The sequence below is a fragment of the Zeus faber genome (genome assembly GCF_960531495.2).
Source record: "Zeus faber genome assembly, chromosome: 13".
Classification (NCBI taxonomy): Eukaryota; Metazoa; Chordata; class Actinopteri; order Zeiformes; family Zeidae; genus Zeus; species Zeus faber.
In genome coordinates this window covers 20,605,915-20,620,287 of record NC_137198.1, presented here as the reverse complement: position 1 = coordinate 20,620,287, position 14,373 = coordinate 20,605,915, and the positions used below count along the sequence as shown (strand labels likewise).

Below are 14,373 nucleotides of genomic sequence, written 5' to 3'. Positions count from 1 at the left end.
AGCCATTGTCAACAACTCTGTAACTCCAATTGTTGTTATCTCTTAGGTAAAATGATCATAAACCTCAAGGTTACTGTCGTTTTAATGATATAATGCTCAAAGGAACACAGAGGCAGTCTTTACCTTTATAAAAACCCACTTGAGGAAGTCAACAAGACTATAATCAGAGTGGTCACTGGGAGTTAATTTGTCAACAAACCTGCAGTCTGCAGGGTGTAGCCAATGTGAGATGGAGCCAGAAGGCAGCTGATTTAGAAGAAATGCAACTTACGTACTGTTCCAGAAATTAGATCAATTAAGAGTCATAGACTTTTATTTTATATTTTACTCTATTACTTTATAGCTTAATGTCATTTTATAAGTTATCTTTCTGTGTGTATTTGACATACTATGTTCTGTGGGGAAAAGTAACAGAATACAGAAACAGAACACTTCCTGAGGGAAGGAAATTAATGGAATGGAGGTTTTAAAAAAAGGCTGAGTTGGCAGGCGTGTGGCCGGAAGATATAGACCCATCACGAAGAAGATGAGATTTCTTCATAATTGAGGCTAACATATTGTTTCATTCCGTAAGAGCAACAACCAGATTTTTTTTTTACATTTTGGCTAGTCATGAGTCATTTTTATACTATATTTATATTTGTATACTATAATTATAATATATTTATACCATGTTTATTTTTTTTTTAAAACAATGTATCAACAATATGGTAATATACAGACATACTGTATATTGTGTACATGCATCTCTTAAAACATACTTTTTCAGAATATTGGGTTTACAGCACGGAGTATTTGTATGCTATTGCATCTAGGACAGAGTTAGTCTGCAAGTGGAGTTCAACTTCTTAACCTGCAATGCAACTCTTTAATTCTTAAATTGCTAAGAACCGCTGCAATTACTCTGTCCTGTGGACGACCTGTAGGATGACAAGGGAACAGTTTTTTGTTATACAGAGCCCCCACTATCCCCGTCTTTGGAGAACAATTTTATCTTGTTTGGGTCCATAAAGCCAAAAGTCCAAGAGGGGGATTATCACCAAGGGTGAGACAAATAAACATAGAACCAAACAGCAACCTGTAGATGGAAAAACATAATCATCGGAAGACATGAATTGAACAAACAGAGTTAATTAGGTCAGGGAAAACTGGAACAGCAATTGGGCACGTGGACTCTTCCTGTCATTGTTATGGCAGTAAATGAGGAAGAAAAGGAGAGGGATGCAACGAGGAGGGTGCTGGGGTGCGTTCAAAGCAGATGCCGGTGGCGTGCACGTGCCTATGATGAGATCGTGTGTGTGTGTGTGTGTGAGGTTGGTATTATGTCGTGGTGCCTCCAGCTGCGGAAAGGTCCCCGAAGCCACCCCAGAGTCGAGCAGCCGCATAGACACCCCAGGTTGCAGGAAAGCCCCAAGCACCCTGCCCTGCAGCCACAGAAGACTCCCGGCCCGCGGTGAAGCAGGAAGCCTATGGAGCAATCCGGCCCCGAGGAGCATAACCCAGTCCCGGTCGGACTACAGAACAGAGAGCGGCAGACGGCAGAATGTTTGGATGGTGGGCAGAGCCAGATGGCATGAAAGTAGTCATCTCTGGTATTAAGGGAACAGTGAGAGCAAACTTCTTTATCCACAAAAAAATTTAAAATAAAAAAATTACGATTTTGAGACCACACCACAACTAAAAGATTGAGTTACAGGTTTATGAAGATGAGAAGAAAAATATGGATTGGATTATGAAGACAAAATAAAGGGGTTGGTAGTGATGAAGATGATGATGATGATAAATGAATGGTGAGCTTGGGGTAAGATGGAACAGCAGGAGCCTTGACTCGGGATGGGGGAAGGAGTCTCCACGGCGTCAGGCCTCAGCCATGCTTTCGGATCCCCAAAAGACTCAGAATAATGGCTGAGGCTTGTGTAAGGTGGGCTTGAGAGGACCAGCGTCTTAGAATCTGGATGTTTGGTCTGGCAGACCACAGGCTGGGGAGACGGCGAAGGTCGCAAGAGAATGAGGTGAACTCAGAGCATTCGAGGAAACTGAAGAAAGCCAAGAGAGACATGGATTTCAAGGTCCACAGTGTAGTAGGGCAGCGATGAAGGGCGTGTGTTAGAAGGAAGTCAAGGTCCTGCCATTGGAGCCCGTGGAGGAGCATGGGGATGTGGACATGGGTGAGTTTTGATATTGTTGTTTCAGTAATCGTTTCTTTCATCACATCATTGGCATTGACGGTAAGAGGGGCAGATGCTCAAAAAAAAACATGACTAGGAGGAGGCCAGGTTCCATAACCGGAAGGAGATCAGGCTCCGTGACCAGGAGGAGGCCAGGTTCCATGACCGGGAGGAGGCCAGGCTCTGTGACTAGGAGGGGACCAGGTTTCATGAGCGGGAGGAGACCAGGCTCTGTCACCGGAAGACCAAGCTTGTTGAAGACTAAAGAGTAATATAATTGTATATAATATAATAATAAACCAGAAAATCATCAAGGATATGAACAAGTTGTAGTTGTTCATAAGGACAAAGCTTTGGAGAGTGAGTTGAGCAGTTTTGGGCTGCTCCTGCAACAGAAAGCAAGGCGTACAACTAAGTAATAGTTGCCTCTCCAAAGAACTCCCAAAGAAACACCATAAGTTTGATAGAGAGGCTGAATTTTAAAGGCATTGGTAATAGCAGGTGTGATTTTGGGTGGTCCCCTCTCCTGAACCTCATTTAATTTTAACTACATTTTATGTGCCAACATCCTGAGTTTAGTTGTATCATTTTACTTACGGTACTGTATATTTCATATTCTGAGTCAGTTTTACCTAACTTCTATCTGCTTGTTTATCTCCTTGTACCTCATACCTGATTTTTTTTTTTTTATGTATTTTGTGAAGCATTTTGTAACTTGCTCTATAAATAAAGTGAGTTAATAATATCAATAGGTTACTTTGATAGCTCTATGTCGCTCCCTGCTGCTTATTGAAGAAACTGCTATTTTCTTTCTTTAAATGTATACTTGCTCTTTCTGCCCCAAGTGGGAGATTCTACACATTGCATCTGTCTCCTAAATCAATGAAACATGTATTAATCCAGAAAATATTACTGTTAGATACATCTACTGTAGATGCTTCCAGATGCCAACACCTTCAGTTACCTTCTTCTGGCTGTAGCTGTCGACCAGGAGAAGATGCCATCAGGTGGTGACCAACCCTCAATCAGACGTTTTGACCCTTAACCACAACTTCTGGGTTGGCGGGTCAGCAGTGGTGGCCAAATCACTACCCATCTTCTCCTGGCTTCCAGCTAAACTCTTCCCGCCTATTCCAGAGCAAGCAAGAGGCTCTTTTTGCTGCCTCTCCCAACCTGTAAGCTGCAGTCTTTCTCTCCCTTCCTGCTATTCCCAGGGCTGTGAGCATCTTCCACACAGCCAACCTCTACTGAAAATAGCCAGGCCTGCCACTCTTTATCCCTGCAATCTTGGACCAGGTGCTGGCATTTGGTGTTCTTCCCCTCCCAGGGCGCTTCACAACCGTCTTCCCACGGGACCGTCAATTCAATCAGGATGATCTTTTTTGCTTCCTCCGACCATATGACCATGTCTGGTCTCAGGGTTGTTTGGACGACCTGGGGAAAGTGTAGCTTCTTACCCACATCTACCCTCATCTCCCATGATGGAGCTTCCTGCAGGAGGCTCGTCCTGGTCTTCTTGGAGGCCGGTGGTTTCTCTCCCGCTCTGATAAACTGGATGGAGGGGGCCGGTCCTGTGGGTCCGACGTTTTTTCCGTTTCTCCTGCTCCAAGATGTCAGCCAGTGCTCTGAGGACCTTGTCATGGCGCCATCTGTTTCCCCTGGCAAAGTGCAGACTTGCAACCCGCCAGTATGTGCGCCATTGTGGCTCTCTCTCTACATAACTTGCACAGGTGGTCCTCCCTCAACACCCACCTGTGCAGGTTTGTCAGTGTTTGGAGAGTGTCATACACTGATTAGAGCAGGAAAGAAATAAGGAAAGGCTACAGTCTCCACAGTTCAGGCCCCGAGATATTCCGCTTTGGCAGATCCCACTTGGTCCAGGCTCCTTGTGATCCAAGTTCCATGGCTCTGGACCTTCGCCTTTCCTCCTCCAGGTGCCTAACCCCGGCTTGGACAAGTTCTCTCCTTCGCCTTGGGTCCGCTTTCTCCCATTGCTGAGTCCCCATTGATTCCTTGTCTTCCAGTACATGGGTTTCCAATGATGTCCTTCAACTTCAGGATGCTCTTTGCTTGTGCTACTGAGGAGTCAGCTGCCCACTTACATCCTGATCTTGTAGTGACGCCTGCACCCCTGACCTTCTCATCGCCGGATGATGTCTCTGGACATCATCACAGCCCTGCACTTGACCACCTTGAACTCTTCCACCAATGATGAGAGGGGTAGCTGTAGTTTCCCAGACCTGATGTATAGCCCTACTGATGTGAAGCTTGGTGGGATTCCGAGCTATCTGCGGAGGGGTTATTTCACCCACCCCTCAACTCCTTCCACTTATGTAATGGGCACTTCATAAATTGTCAGCAGCCACATGAGTCTGGGTAGCAACCCATGCTGGAAGAGCCAGGCCTTGAACTTTCCCGGTGGGCCTGATCCCTCGATCTTTCTCAGCCAATCGTCAGCCTGCTTCTCTGTCTTTGATTCACTGCCTCTATCAGTGAGAGAACCATCGTACCACTTCCCTAGGCACTTTATAAGGTTGTCCTCTATTGTTGGGATAATCTCTCCTTGGACTTGGAGGTGGAGCCTGCTGGTCACTTTGCCATGCCTGATCACCAAGCTCCTTTACTTCTGTGGCTTGAACTTCATTCTCGCCCATGTTGCCATGTCGTCAAGGGCTTTTAGGATCCACATTGCTTGTACATGGGATGCTGTTGTTATCGTTAGGTCCTCGATAAAGCCTCTTATTGGAGACCTGTGTGTTCCAGGCACCCAGAGAAAACAGGGATGCCACCCATCTGGACTGCTGTGTCAAACGTGTTCTTCACCATATAGTTGGTCATCCCTTTGGCAAGGACAGAAAAGAATAGTTTGGCTTCGACACTCACTCACTCTTTGTGTTTTTTTTTCTCAACCTATTTTCAAAACAGAGTTTGCTTTATAAATAATAAAAAAAACGTGGAGTTAAATATTCCCGTTAGATTACATGGGGAAACGCACTTACCGAGATTGATCGTTTCCTTTAAAGCGACCATCCAGGTGAACATCATTCAGCCATATTCCATGTGATGTGAAGTCAAAATGTGAAACCATTTTGATAAAGTTTACCTTTAAATCATACTACTTTTACACATACACAGAGACATTGTTGTGGGGGGGGGGGCTTGTACCATCAAGTAAAGCTGCTGACGTCGAGGACGTCACTTCTGTAAACAAGACGATGATCCGGTTTCACTTGTCTGTGAAAACTTTTATTTCCCTGTGTTGTTATGGACAAGGAGAAGCGGGTGGAGGAAGATCTAAATCATATCGTGGACCTTAATCAAATTAATTGACCAGTGCGATTCCAAGTCAGTGTTAACAGCGCATACTGGACTCCGCGATGATAGCCAGTTCTCAACCTGAATGTGACGATTAAACTGAATATTTTCAAGAACCACCAGAGGAGACCACCGATACGCCCATTCTTGTTACAACAGAAGTTGATGATTTCAGATTTTCCGAGACTCAAATTATTGATACTCATTTTACATTTTGTTGTATTGACCGTACTTTTAAACTCAAAAATAATTCCACTTTTATAAAACATGTATATTCTTACTGTTAAATAAAAGCTTTTTTAAAAACAAAAATAGCTGTGTGTTGTTGACGCTCTTCAATGCTTTTCCTGATTGGCCCATTCAGCAGTATGTTAAGTAGCCATGAGGCTTTGTTTGTCCGGCAACTCCATTTGCATTCTGGGAGCTGGCTGAATGAACCAAGTGTGGGTAAAACTTTGGAGGCGATTGTCTCAGAATCACAGATTGCCACACACTTGTAATTAACAAGTCTTAGCTTTAAAAATATTTTCTTGATTTGCAAAACTGACACCTTGTTTGGAAGCTCTGATTCTCCACTTTCAAATGATGCGAAAAAAAAAAAAGTCGTAAGCCCCCAATGACCCTAAAGTATGCGGTGGGTCACATATATTTTATAAGGTATACCACTTGGTCCTGGGGCAGATGCTGGTCAGGCTTTCCGTACAATGTCTTGGATGTATCTCCATGTTGGCTCACGGGTGTCAAGCTCTTTATCTGGAGGTTCAGTTCTGCCAACTTTCGGGTGTGCACTTAGAGCCTGGCCCCCGAGAGTGTCGCTGTGGCTCTCTTTGAGGAACTCCTCCACTGCTTCCTTAGGACTGGTCAGCCTCCCTGATCTTGCTTTACCCAACAGATCTTTGGTGAACCTGAATAAGTCCTTGATGAATTGGGCTAGCTTGACCCTGTCCTTCCTCAGTTTCCGGGACCTTTCGGCCCTTCTCAGTTGCTCTCGAAGTCCACTGGTCAGATCTTTTATGCCCTCCCTTTCGTTAGCACTTGCTCTTTTGTACTGGTTGTCGAGAGTCTTGATTTCTCTTCTCAGACGCAAGATCTCTCTCTCCCTCCTGTTTGGCTGTTTTCCCGGTGTTTCGATAGTGCCCTTCTTCCCACTGCACCAAAGCGTTCCCTGGCCAGATTGCCGTCATGCTGTCCATTTTCCTTTCGGCTGTTATGGCTAGTGTGGCCTCTAGAAGTCCGTCGAGGTCCTGGTCTTGTTGGTTCCATGCTGTGCTGTCATTCGCTGGGGGCCATTTCACTTTACCCCTCACAGGTTGGGTAATTGGGTTGGTATTAGGAGAGTACCTCCTGTGGCCTTGGGGTGAAACAGGTGCCGAGAGGTCTCCTGCACAGTGGGGTGCTTCCTGACTGGAGTCCTCCTGCGTCTCACTGTCACCACTTTGCGCTGCAACTGTTTCTCCCCTCTTCCGCATTTGGTCCTGGATTGGTGTATCTTTAGTTCACAAACATATTACATACATTACATTATTATAGAAAATATATTATATTATGTGCATGTCCTGTAATGAAGCCCCCAGAAGAATAAGCGATTAAACAAATAACCGGTCATAAGGGACAAAAGTTTATTGTAACCCTACAAAAAGACAGGGTGAGCAAGAAAAATAAAATACAAAACAAAAATAAGGTTATTGAAATATAAAAAAAAAGGAGATTCTGAGAGCTATCCAACATACAATGACGCCAGTATAATTATTAATAGTCATCATTTTAATATAACATTTTATTGTAATGCTGTGTATACATACAAAACGTGGCAACTAAATAAGGCAAATAAATAGAGGTACAATTTACAGGAAAATGGAACATTCCCCAATTTTTAGTCATTTTTTTATTGTTTATTTTTTTAAATCTTATCTCAAACATCGAGAATGGTGTACAAAATTCTTTTTCTTGGGTGTTTTTTTTTCCTCACTGTACATCTTTCAGTGGAGGATTTAATTGTTTTCTACCGTAAAAAATATCTCCTCACTCCTCACAATTATACAACTTGGAAAAACTGGGTGCAAATATTTTTTTATTTTCGCAATTAAGCCATCTTTTTTTTTATACTCAAAGAGCAAAGTCCAAAAAGGTCAGTATCTGTTTTCTTTCGCCTTTTCTTCACCTTCCTCCTTCTTTCCTTTATCACCTCTAATGTAGCGCTTACGCTGTAATTTCTGGGATGGCAGGAGGGGGGGCATGTCCATATTGACGCTGCTGCGATTGGAAATGTACCATTTCTTTAAAAAGTGCATTGAAGAAAAATCCACGACGCCACCCTCCCACGTCCAGTCCCCCTCCCCCTCTTCTTGGCCAATTAACGGCCAAATAAACAAAAACAAAACATGGACGCGTAACGCTAAACACTGATGATAGTGACGCCACAACCCCTCTGTGAATCTACGTCGGTGGACTGAAGCCCTGGGTCAAAGGGTCCCGATACCGAAAACTCTCCGAAATAATCCCCCCAAAATGAGGGCAATGGTTTGAAAAGGTTCTTTCTCTCTCTCTCTCTCTCCCTCTCCATTTGGAACTCTTCATGATTAGACTTATGTGGGTTAACACTCGGTTAGGGTAAGGGGGATTGTTGTTTTATTTGGGGAGGTGGGGATCTTTAAAGTCACTTTAATGATGTATTAAGCTTCTATGAAAAGGTAAAAAAATTACCAAAAAAAGACAAGGATTCAAGGACATTCTTAACCCCTGATGCCGCATTAATTTTTGAGAGAAAATAGATGAAGTACTTGAATGTCACTGAAGTGATGGCGGCCAATTCCTCCATTCTTTTTTTATTTGGGATTTGAATACGCAGAAATGCTTGAAGAGTGGAGGGGGGGGGGGGGGGGGGTGGGGGGCTTTAGGATTTGAATAAGAAAGCAGCCACTTCACTTGGAATGGTAGGTTTAAACAAAAGGCAGAAAGGCTGTAGAAAAGTAAAAAAATGATACAATAGTGGATTACAGATGCCTCCATCATTCTGTGAGAAGGGTCAAATTTTCCTCACACAACTTTGTTCAATAATAACCTAATAAAAATGGTGGCTTATCTTTTTCTTTGTTGCCGGGCAATACGATCGGATGTCGCGAGTGTTTTTCGAAAAGACAATAAACCAAGTGCTTAATGAGTCAACTGCGAGAAGACGGACATGTCCCTTTAATGACCACATGCGCATACATGCTCTTTTTAAAGGCTGAATTTCCAACTCCTCTGACTCCCCCTCCTTGGCTTTCCTCTTCCCTTTTAAAACCAGTCTCATGTCTAGGGGTAAAAAATAAAAATCTGGGTGATTTTGCGTTGGACGCCCCTTGATGTATAATGCTTTCATTATAGTTTGATCCCTTTAGAAACGAAGGCTGGGACCCGGGGTCGAGCATCGTCCAAGTTGGTGAGGCTCAACTCCATCGTACAGGTCCGTACAGTTCACACTTTAGGGGGGAAACTGGATGGAGATAACCCAACAAAGGCCCCTTTCCATTTGCCCAGAATGAGCCAGAAGAAGCTTGTACTGGGCTCCTGCGTATTATGGCTAAATGGCTGTAAACAGACTTGCATGTACACTCAGGACCAGAGAAAGACCGGACCCAGCATCTTCCCCGGTCTCCTCTGAGGACTTTGGCCGAACAAACCCCAACCCCAACCTGTGCTTTCCCCAACCCTTTCAAGGACTTTCAAAACCAAATCTGTACGTACATTCCAGCCTTTGTCTTGCCAAACAAAATAAATATAGTCAGAAGTGGCAGAGAGAATAATTCAAAACCAGCAAACGAGTAGGCAGCAACCGAGTCGTCTTTGGCCGACAGCCACTCGCACAGCGAATGCTACCCAGTCATCTCTAAACGCTGACGTTATTTGCTTTGTTTGTTTTCTTCCACCCGGTTCTCTCTGATGCTCAGCCAGTCCACTGTCCTCGTTGCTAAATCTCCCGTCATGACACATCATTGAAAGCCACTCTAAATTAAATTACACACCTTTTGATTTCAAGAGCTGTGTCGTAGGCTCACATTGTGAAAATGGACCCAGCCGATTCGGCAGCGTCAAATTGCTCTCGGTGATAGAAGTTAGCAAATCATCTTAGCACCATTATCTTAGATAACGTTTCGCTGCATTTTTTTTTTTGTTCGATATAAGAACTGACATTCAATATTTCTTCCAAATACAAAAGGGGGAAAATGTTTTCTTTCTTCCTGAAGGGCAATGGCCTGTAAAATCGTTGTGTTGGTGTGTATTTGTCCCAACAGGAGACATAACGTTGCCTTGGAAACATACAGTGCAAATCAGAGGTGAAGAGGGGAAGAGAAGGACAGGCTTAAAGTGAAAATTAAAATGAAAAATTCACTTCAATAGCAGTCATTTTTGAAATATGAAGTCAGAACACCAACAAATAATGTGTTGCGTGTACAAAGACTGAAAAAATGCAATGGAAACATTAAAAAAAACTACATCTTTGCAATTAGCTTGTCTGCATCTAAATATAAATATATAAACTCCTAATTGCAGTATATTTTGTATTAATACATATACAACCCCCCCCCACTCTTTGGCACTGGTTCATGCCAAAACAATACTTATTTTTATGGTAACTTTTGTAGAAATAGTATGAATAAAGCCTGACCTTTCGAGCTGCTTTGGACCCGGTTTGTGTTTTGCTAAGCGAATGAAGGAGGAGCCCAAAAGATGTTTTCCTTGAGAAGTGCTAAGTTTGAGTCCCAAACATATGCCAATATCCACTGAGTTGGTGATGTTATTAGTCAGAGCGGTCCCCTCCAAGATCTTTTATCATAGCCGATGGAAGTTGATGTACCCGTCGCTCGCAGCTGTTCATTTTGACCCTGCGAGATGTTGAGTTTCTGTTGGCCAGCCATCAGGGTGAACACCAAATGACAGCTCACGCAAAAGGACCCCGCCCCCTGCACCCATGTACACAAATCAGGGAAAGTGTGAAAGTGACCACTGGCTCAGCCAGTCTTTTGTCTTAGCTCTGGTTTCATTTACAGTGTAATTGGTGGATACCAATCCCTGGTCTGTTTCCAGAGCTGGACAGCGATGCCATAGCAGATCTACTGCTGATGATCTTATCGTGGGAGAACAACAACTAAACAATAGCTGTGAAAACAGTGCCAAGAAACAGGAACACTGACAATTTGGGAATTAAATTAGAAAGAAACAAATACAGGGGCAATGTGTCACAGTGGTCTGTTTGTCCATCCGTCCAGAGACCTTCCACCTCCAATGAAGGAGATTGTAGTGCCTTAAGGTGTCCAGGGAAAACCGGGGGTTGAAAAAAGCTTTACAAGAGCAAGTTGTACAAGTGTTGCATCCTTCAAAACTCCGCGGCATGTTCATACTAATACGCCAAAATATACACTTCCAGTCCACCCGTTTCAGGGACATCGTCCCAAATGTTAACGACCGCCCGGTCACACCCCGAGGAGCCAGAATCGTCAAAGGTCATAACTGTAGCCGCCTACGGAATGAAACCATGGTAGATCGGCGTCCATTTCAATTTATTTGTTTGTTTTGTCCCATCCACCGCCTCACCACCTCGCTCCACTCCCTCCCTCGTCCTAGTAGTTGACTTTGGCGATGGGGCGTTCGCGGGCGCCGCCCTCCAACAGGTTTACCGAGCGCTTGCGGTTGCGCTTGAACTTGTTCAGGTCCTTGTCAAAGACCTCGCCGGAGCGCAGTGCCGACACGAGGTCATCAAACTCTCCGCCGACCTCGTCAGAGCCGCCGCCCTTCTTTGTCCGCCGCTCCCGCTCCCTCTGCTCCTTGAGCTAGAGAAATACAGATATCGCATTAAGTTAAGACAAAAAGTGAAAGTTCTAGAACTTTAACTTCTTAGCAAAGAGAAGCTCTTGTTGAGTATATTAGAACCTATAACTTAACCCATAGTTCTTAGAGCTGATGTTCAGTTCTTTATTTGAAGATTTAGTCTACAAGAGCCATACTTGACCACCTCCCCGTCCCCTCCACTCACCATGGCCTCCATGCGCACCCTCCTCTCCTCTTCGTCTTTGCGCCGCTGCATGTTGTCCAGGTCCTGCCGGGCCTCGACAAACGACTGCAGGAAGGTGTCGAAAATGCCGAAGAACTCGTCAGGCTGCATCCGGCCGTGCTCCTCTCCAAAGTGCTTCAGAGACTTGGTGAACTACAATGAAAGGTCAAAGTAGAAGATTGTGAGCACGAGGAAATCTCTGACCAAACCTGTTTCTGAGAAGGATCAGATCCGGAGCACACAGAGCGATCCAGCAATTTGTTGATGCAAAATATTTAAGAGACATGGACTCCTGAAAAAATTGAGAAGAGTCGCCCTGTTCGTATGCTTTCCTGATTCTTTAGTCTTGAAAAATAATATGTTTAAGTGGGCAAAACTACCTCCAAGGATTGGTGATAGAACTTAAGGATTTAGGATCATATTCAAGGAGGCCTCGGCAAGGGAGACATAATCTGTCAACGCAGGCGTTAAAGGAGCACTCCTGTATTTCTTTTTACCCAAACCAAAATTTATGATCATTGGGAGTCATCCCAAACGATTGGCAGAGAATCTACCAAATTGATCCAGTATTGAGAGAATAGCTTCAGCCAACTGCTGGGGCAATGGCAACAGTGTACGATTAAAAAAATACTGTAGTTTACCTCAAAATTGAGCTATGCATCCAATTTAGGAATTTAGGATGGGAGATAAGTGTATATGCTCTTCAACCCACTTCATATACACTGCATAGTGTCATATGTTTAAAGAAGTACTGTAGAGACAGGCGTAAGATGACACCCGTTGGTGGCTGTGCACTTCCATCAAAAGTAAAAAACGCACTCAATTTGCAGGAAGGGAGACTTCACTCTTAACATTTTAGGAGACAATGTGTTACCAGTTAATCCAGTGATGCAGTGCAATGTGAGATGCACGGCGACAGCTAGACTGATTAACATACTCAATATTTCATGTGCCGATTACGATATTAAGTTCTACTCTATACCAACATATGACAAGGCATCACATTTTAAATCAACATTATTTCTTTAAGGAAGAGAGATGGTCAATTGTTGCACTCAACTCAACTATGTTATGAAGAAAATTATTTTATTTTTGTGGATGTACACCATTACCATTATTCTTTCCTCTGCTCTTTTCCTCCCCTGTAATTATGTTTCTGGTCAAATGGTTTCACCCCCCCCTCATCTCCCCCCTCCGGGTCTGAGTAAACACGCACACATAAAAACCACAATACTTTGGTAACCATGCACACACTGGTACTACGTAGCTCTACGGGAGGTTAATTAGGATCGTGTGATATGTGCAATAGTGGGGCTTCTATTGTAGCTCTATTAAGGGACGTTTAGTGGTGGGGTCACCTATAGGATGTGCTGGCCCCACCCAACCCACCCACCCACACACCCACACACCCACACACCCACACACACAGCGAGTGAGTTGAGTGGCCATGTTGATGACATTTTAGTGTTTCACAGATATCTGTCGGGACTCGGGACACAGCTCGAAATGGGTACAATCCCGGACAAAACTGGGATCTGGTCACCGTAGGCGTGAAGTACATTTTGAACGTGCGATCCTGTCCACGTCGCTTTCAACCACAACCACATCAACCACACAATCCAAAGTATTCTCCCCCTCTTTCTGTGTCTTTCTTATCTTCTGCCCTCCAGTGAAGATTCTACACCTGCTCCCGTCCTCATGATTGCTCGAAACACAAATGGAACATGTAAGAGAGAATGTGCAGCCAGCTGGTCATTATTGCTTAATAACCCCCTTTAGGGTGATCCCTCTGAAGAGTTATATTTAGTCAACATTCTTACTGAATAAAATAATACATTGAGATGGAATATTGATTTCAAACGATTGTATAACTAGTACGCCTAGTTTAAGTGCTTCTGTTTAACAAAAATAGTCTACATTTGACTGACCAATATACTGTTATTCATGTTAAATTGGACATTCATATACTCAAGTCTTCCATTTTAGTTTCTAGTAGCGTCATTATTCAGAAATAGGGAGGCCATTTCCATAACACTAAAAAGGAGGACACGTCGCAGGATTCAGTAAAGCCAGGATAAAAAAACTGAAAAAATAACCCAAAACCTAGGACACATAATACGACTGTCATGTACTCCCCACATTGTTGATTGTCTATTTGTGATACTTTTGCCCTTTCCTGAACTGCTTCCAAGAGTTTTTTGTCTGCAAGGAAGTCTTTGGTTTCTGCATTTTTGCGGTTAAACCTGCCGCTACAGGTTTATTTAACCAATGAAATACCAGATATGTATTTGACACCGCTTTCAGCCAATAGTTTGTTAGACCACAAGTCTTAAGGGAATGTAAACTTATACATATACTATTTTCATTACTATAATTGATATATGTTTGTAGGTAATTTATGTTTGCATGTATATTTGTATTGTATTATTTGTATGTATGTATGCATGTATGTATGTATGTATGTATGTATGTATGTATGTATGTTTATTTGAATGTGTGTTATTTGTATGTATGTACAGTATATTTGTATTTATTTATTGATGTATACAGATACTCCTCACTTAACGGCCGAGTTCTGTTCCTACAACCAGGTCGTTAAGCGAATTGGTCATTAAGCGAAGAGAGATTGGCAACACTAATGTAGTGAATACTGACAGACAGCAGGTACGAGACTGAGAAAGGGTGATGAGAGGTAAGATGCTTGACACTAAGACACCTCGCTGCATACAGTTGGTCGTTAAACAGGTGGGTCATTAAGTGAGGAGTACCTGCATTTGTATGTATGTATGCATACATACAAACATACATACATATACATACATACATATTTATACATACATATATATATATATACACACA

General features: G+C 43.3%; 1 protein-coding gene across 2 annotated transcripts in view; it reads right to left on the bottom strand.

Moving 5' to 3' along the window:
• Positions 1-7,080: 7,080 nt before the first annotated feature.
• The window catches only part of daam2 (dishevelled associated activator of morphogenesis 2), a 57,321-nt gene continuing 50,028 nt past the window's right edge, over positions 7,081-14,373 (bottom strand). For both annotated transcript variants that reach the window (XM_080012401.1, XM_080012402.1), the window contains 2 exons: positions 11,497-11,667; positions 7,081-11,293 (listed from right to left, as the gene is read on the bottom strand). In XM_080012401.1, the coding sequence (XP_079868527.1) occupies positions 11,084-11,293; positions 11,497-11,667 (381 nt within the window). In that variant the 3' untranslated portion in view covers positions 7,081-11,083. The remainder of the gene's footprint in view (positions 11,294-11,496; positions 11,668-14,373) is intronic.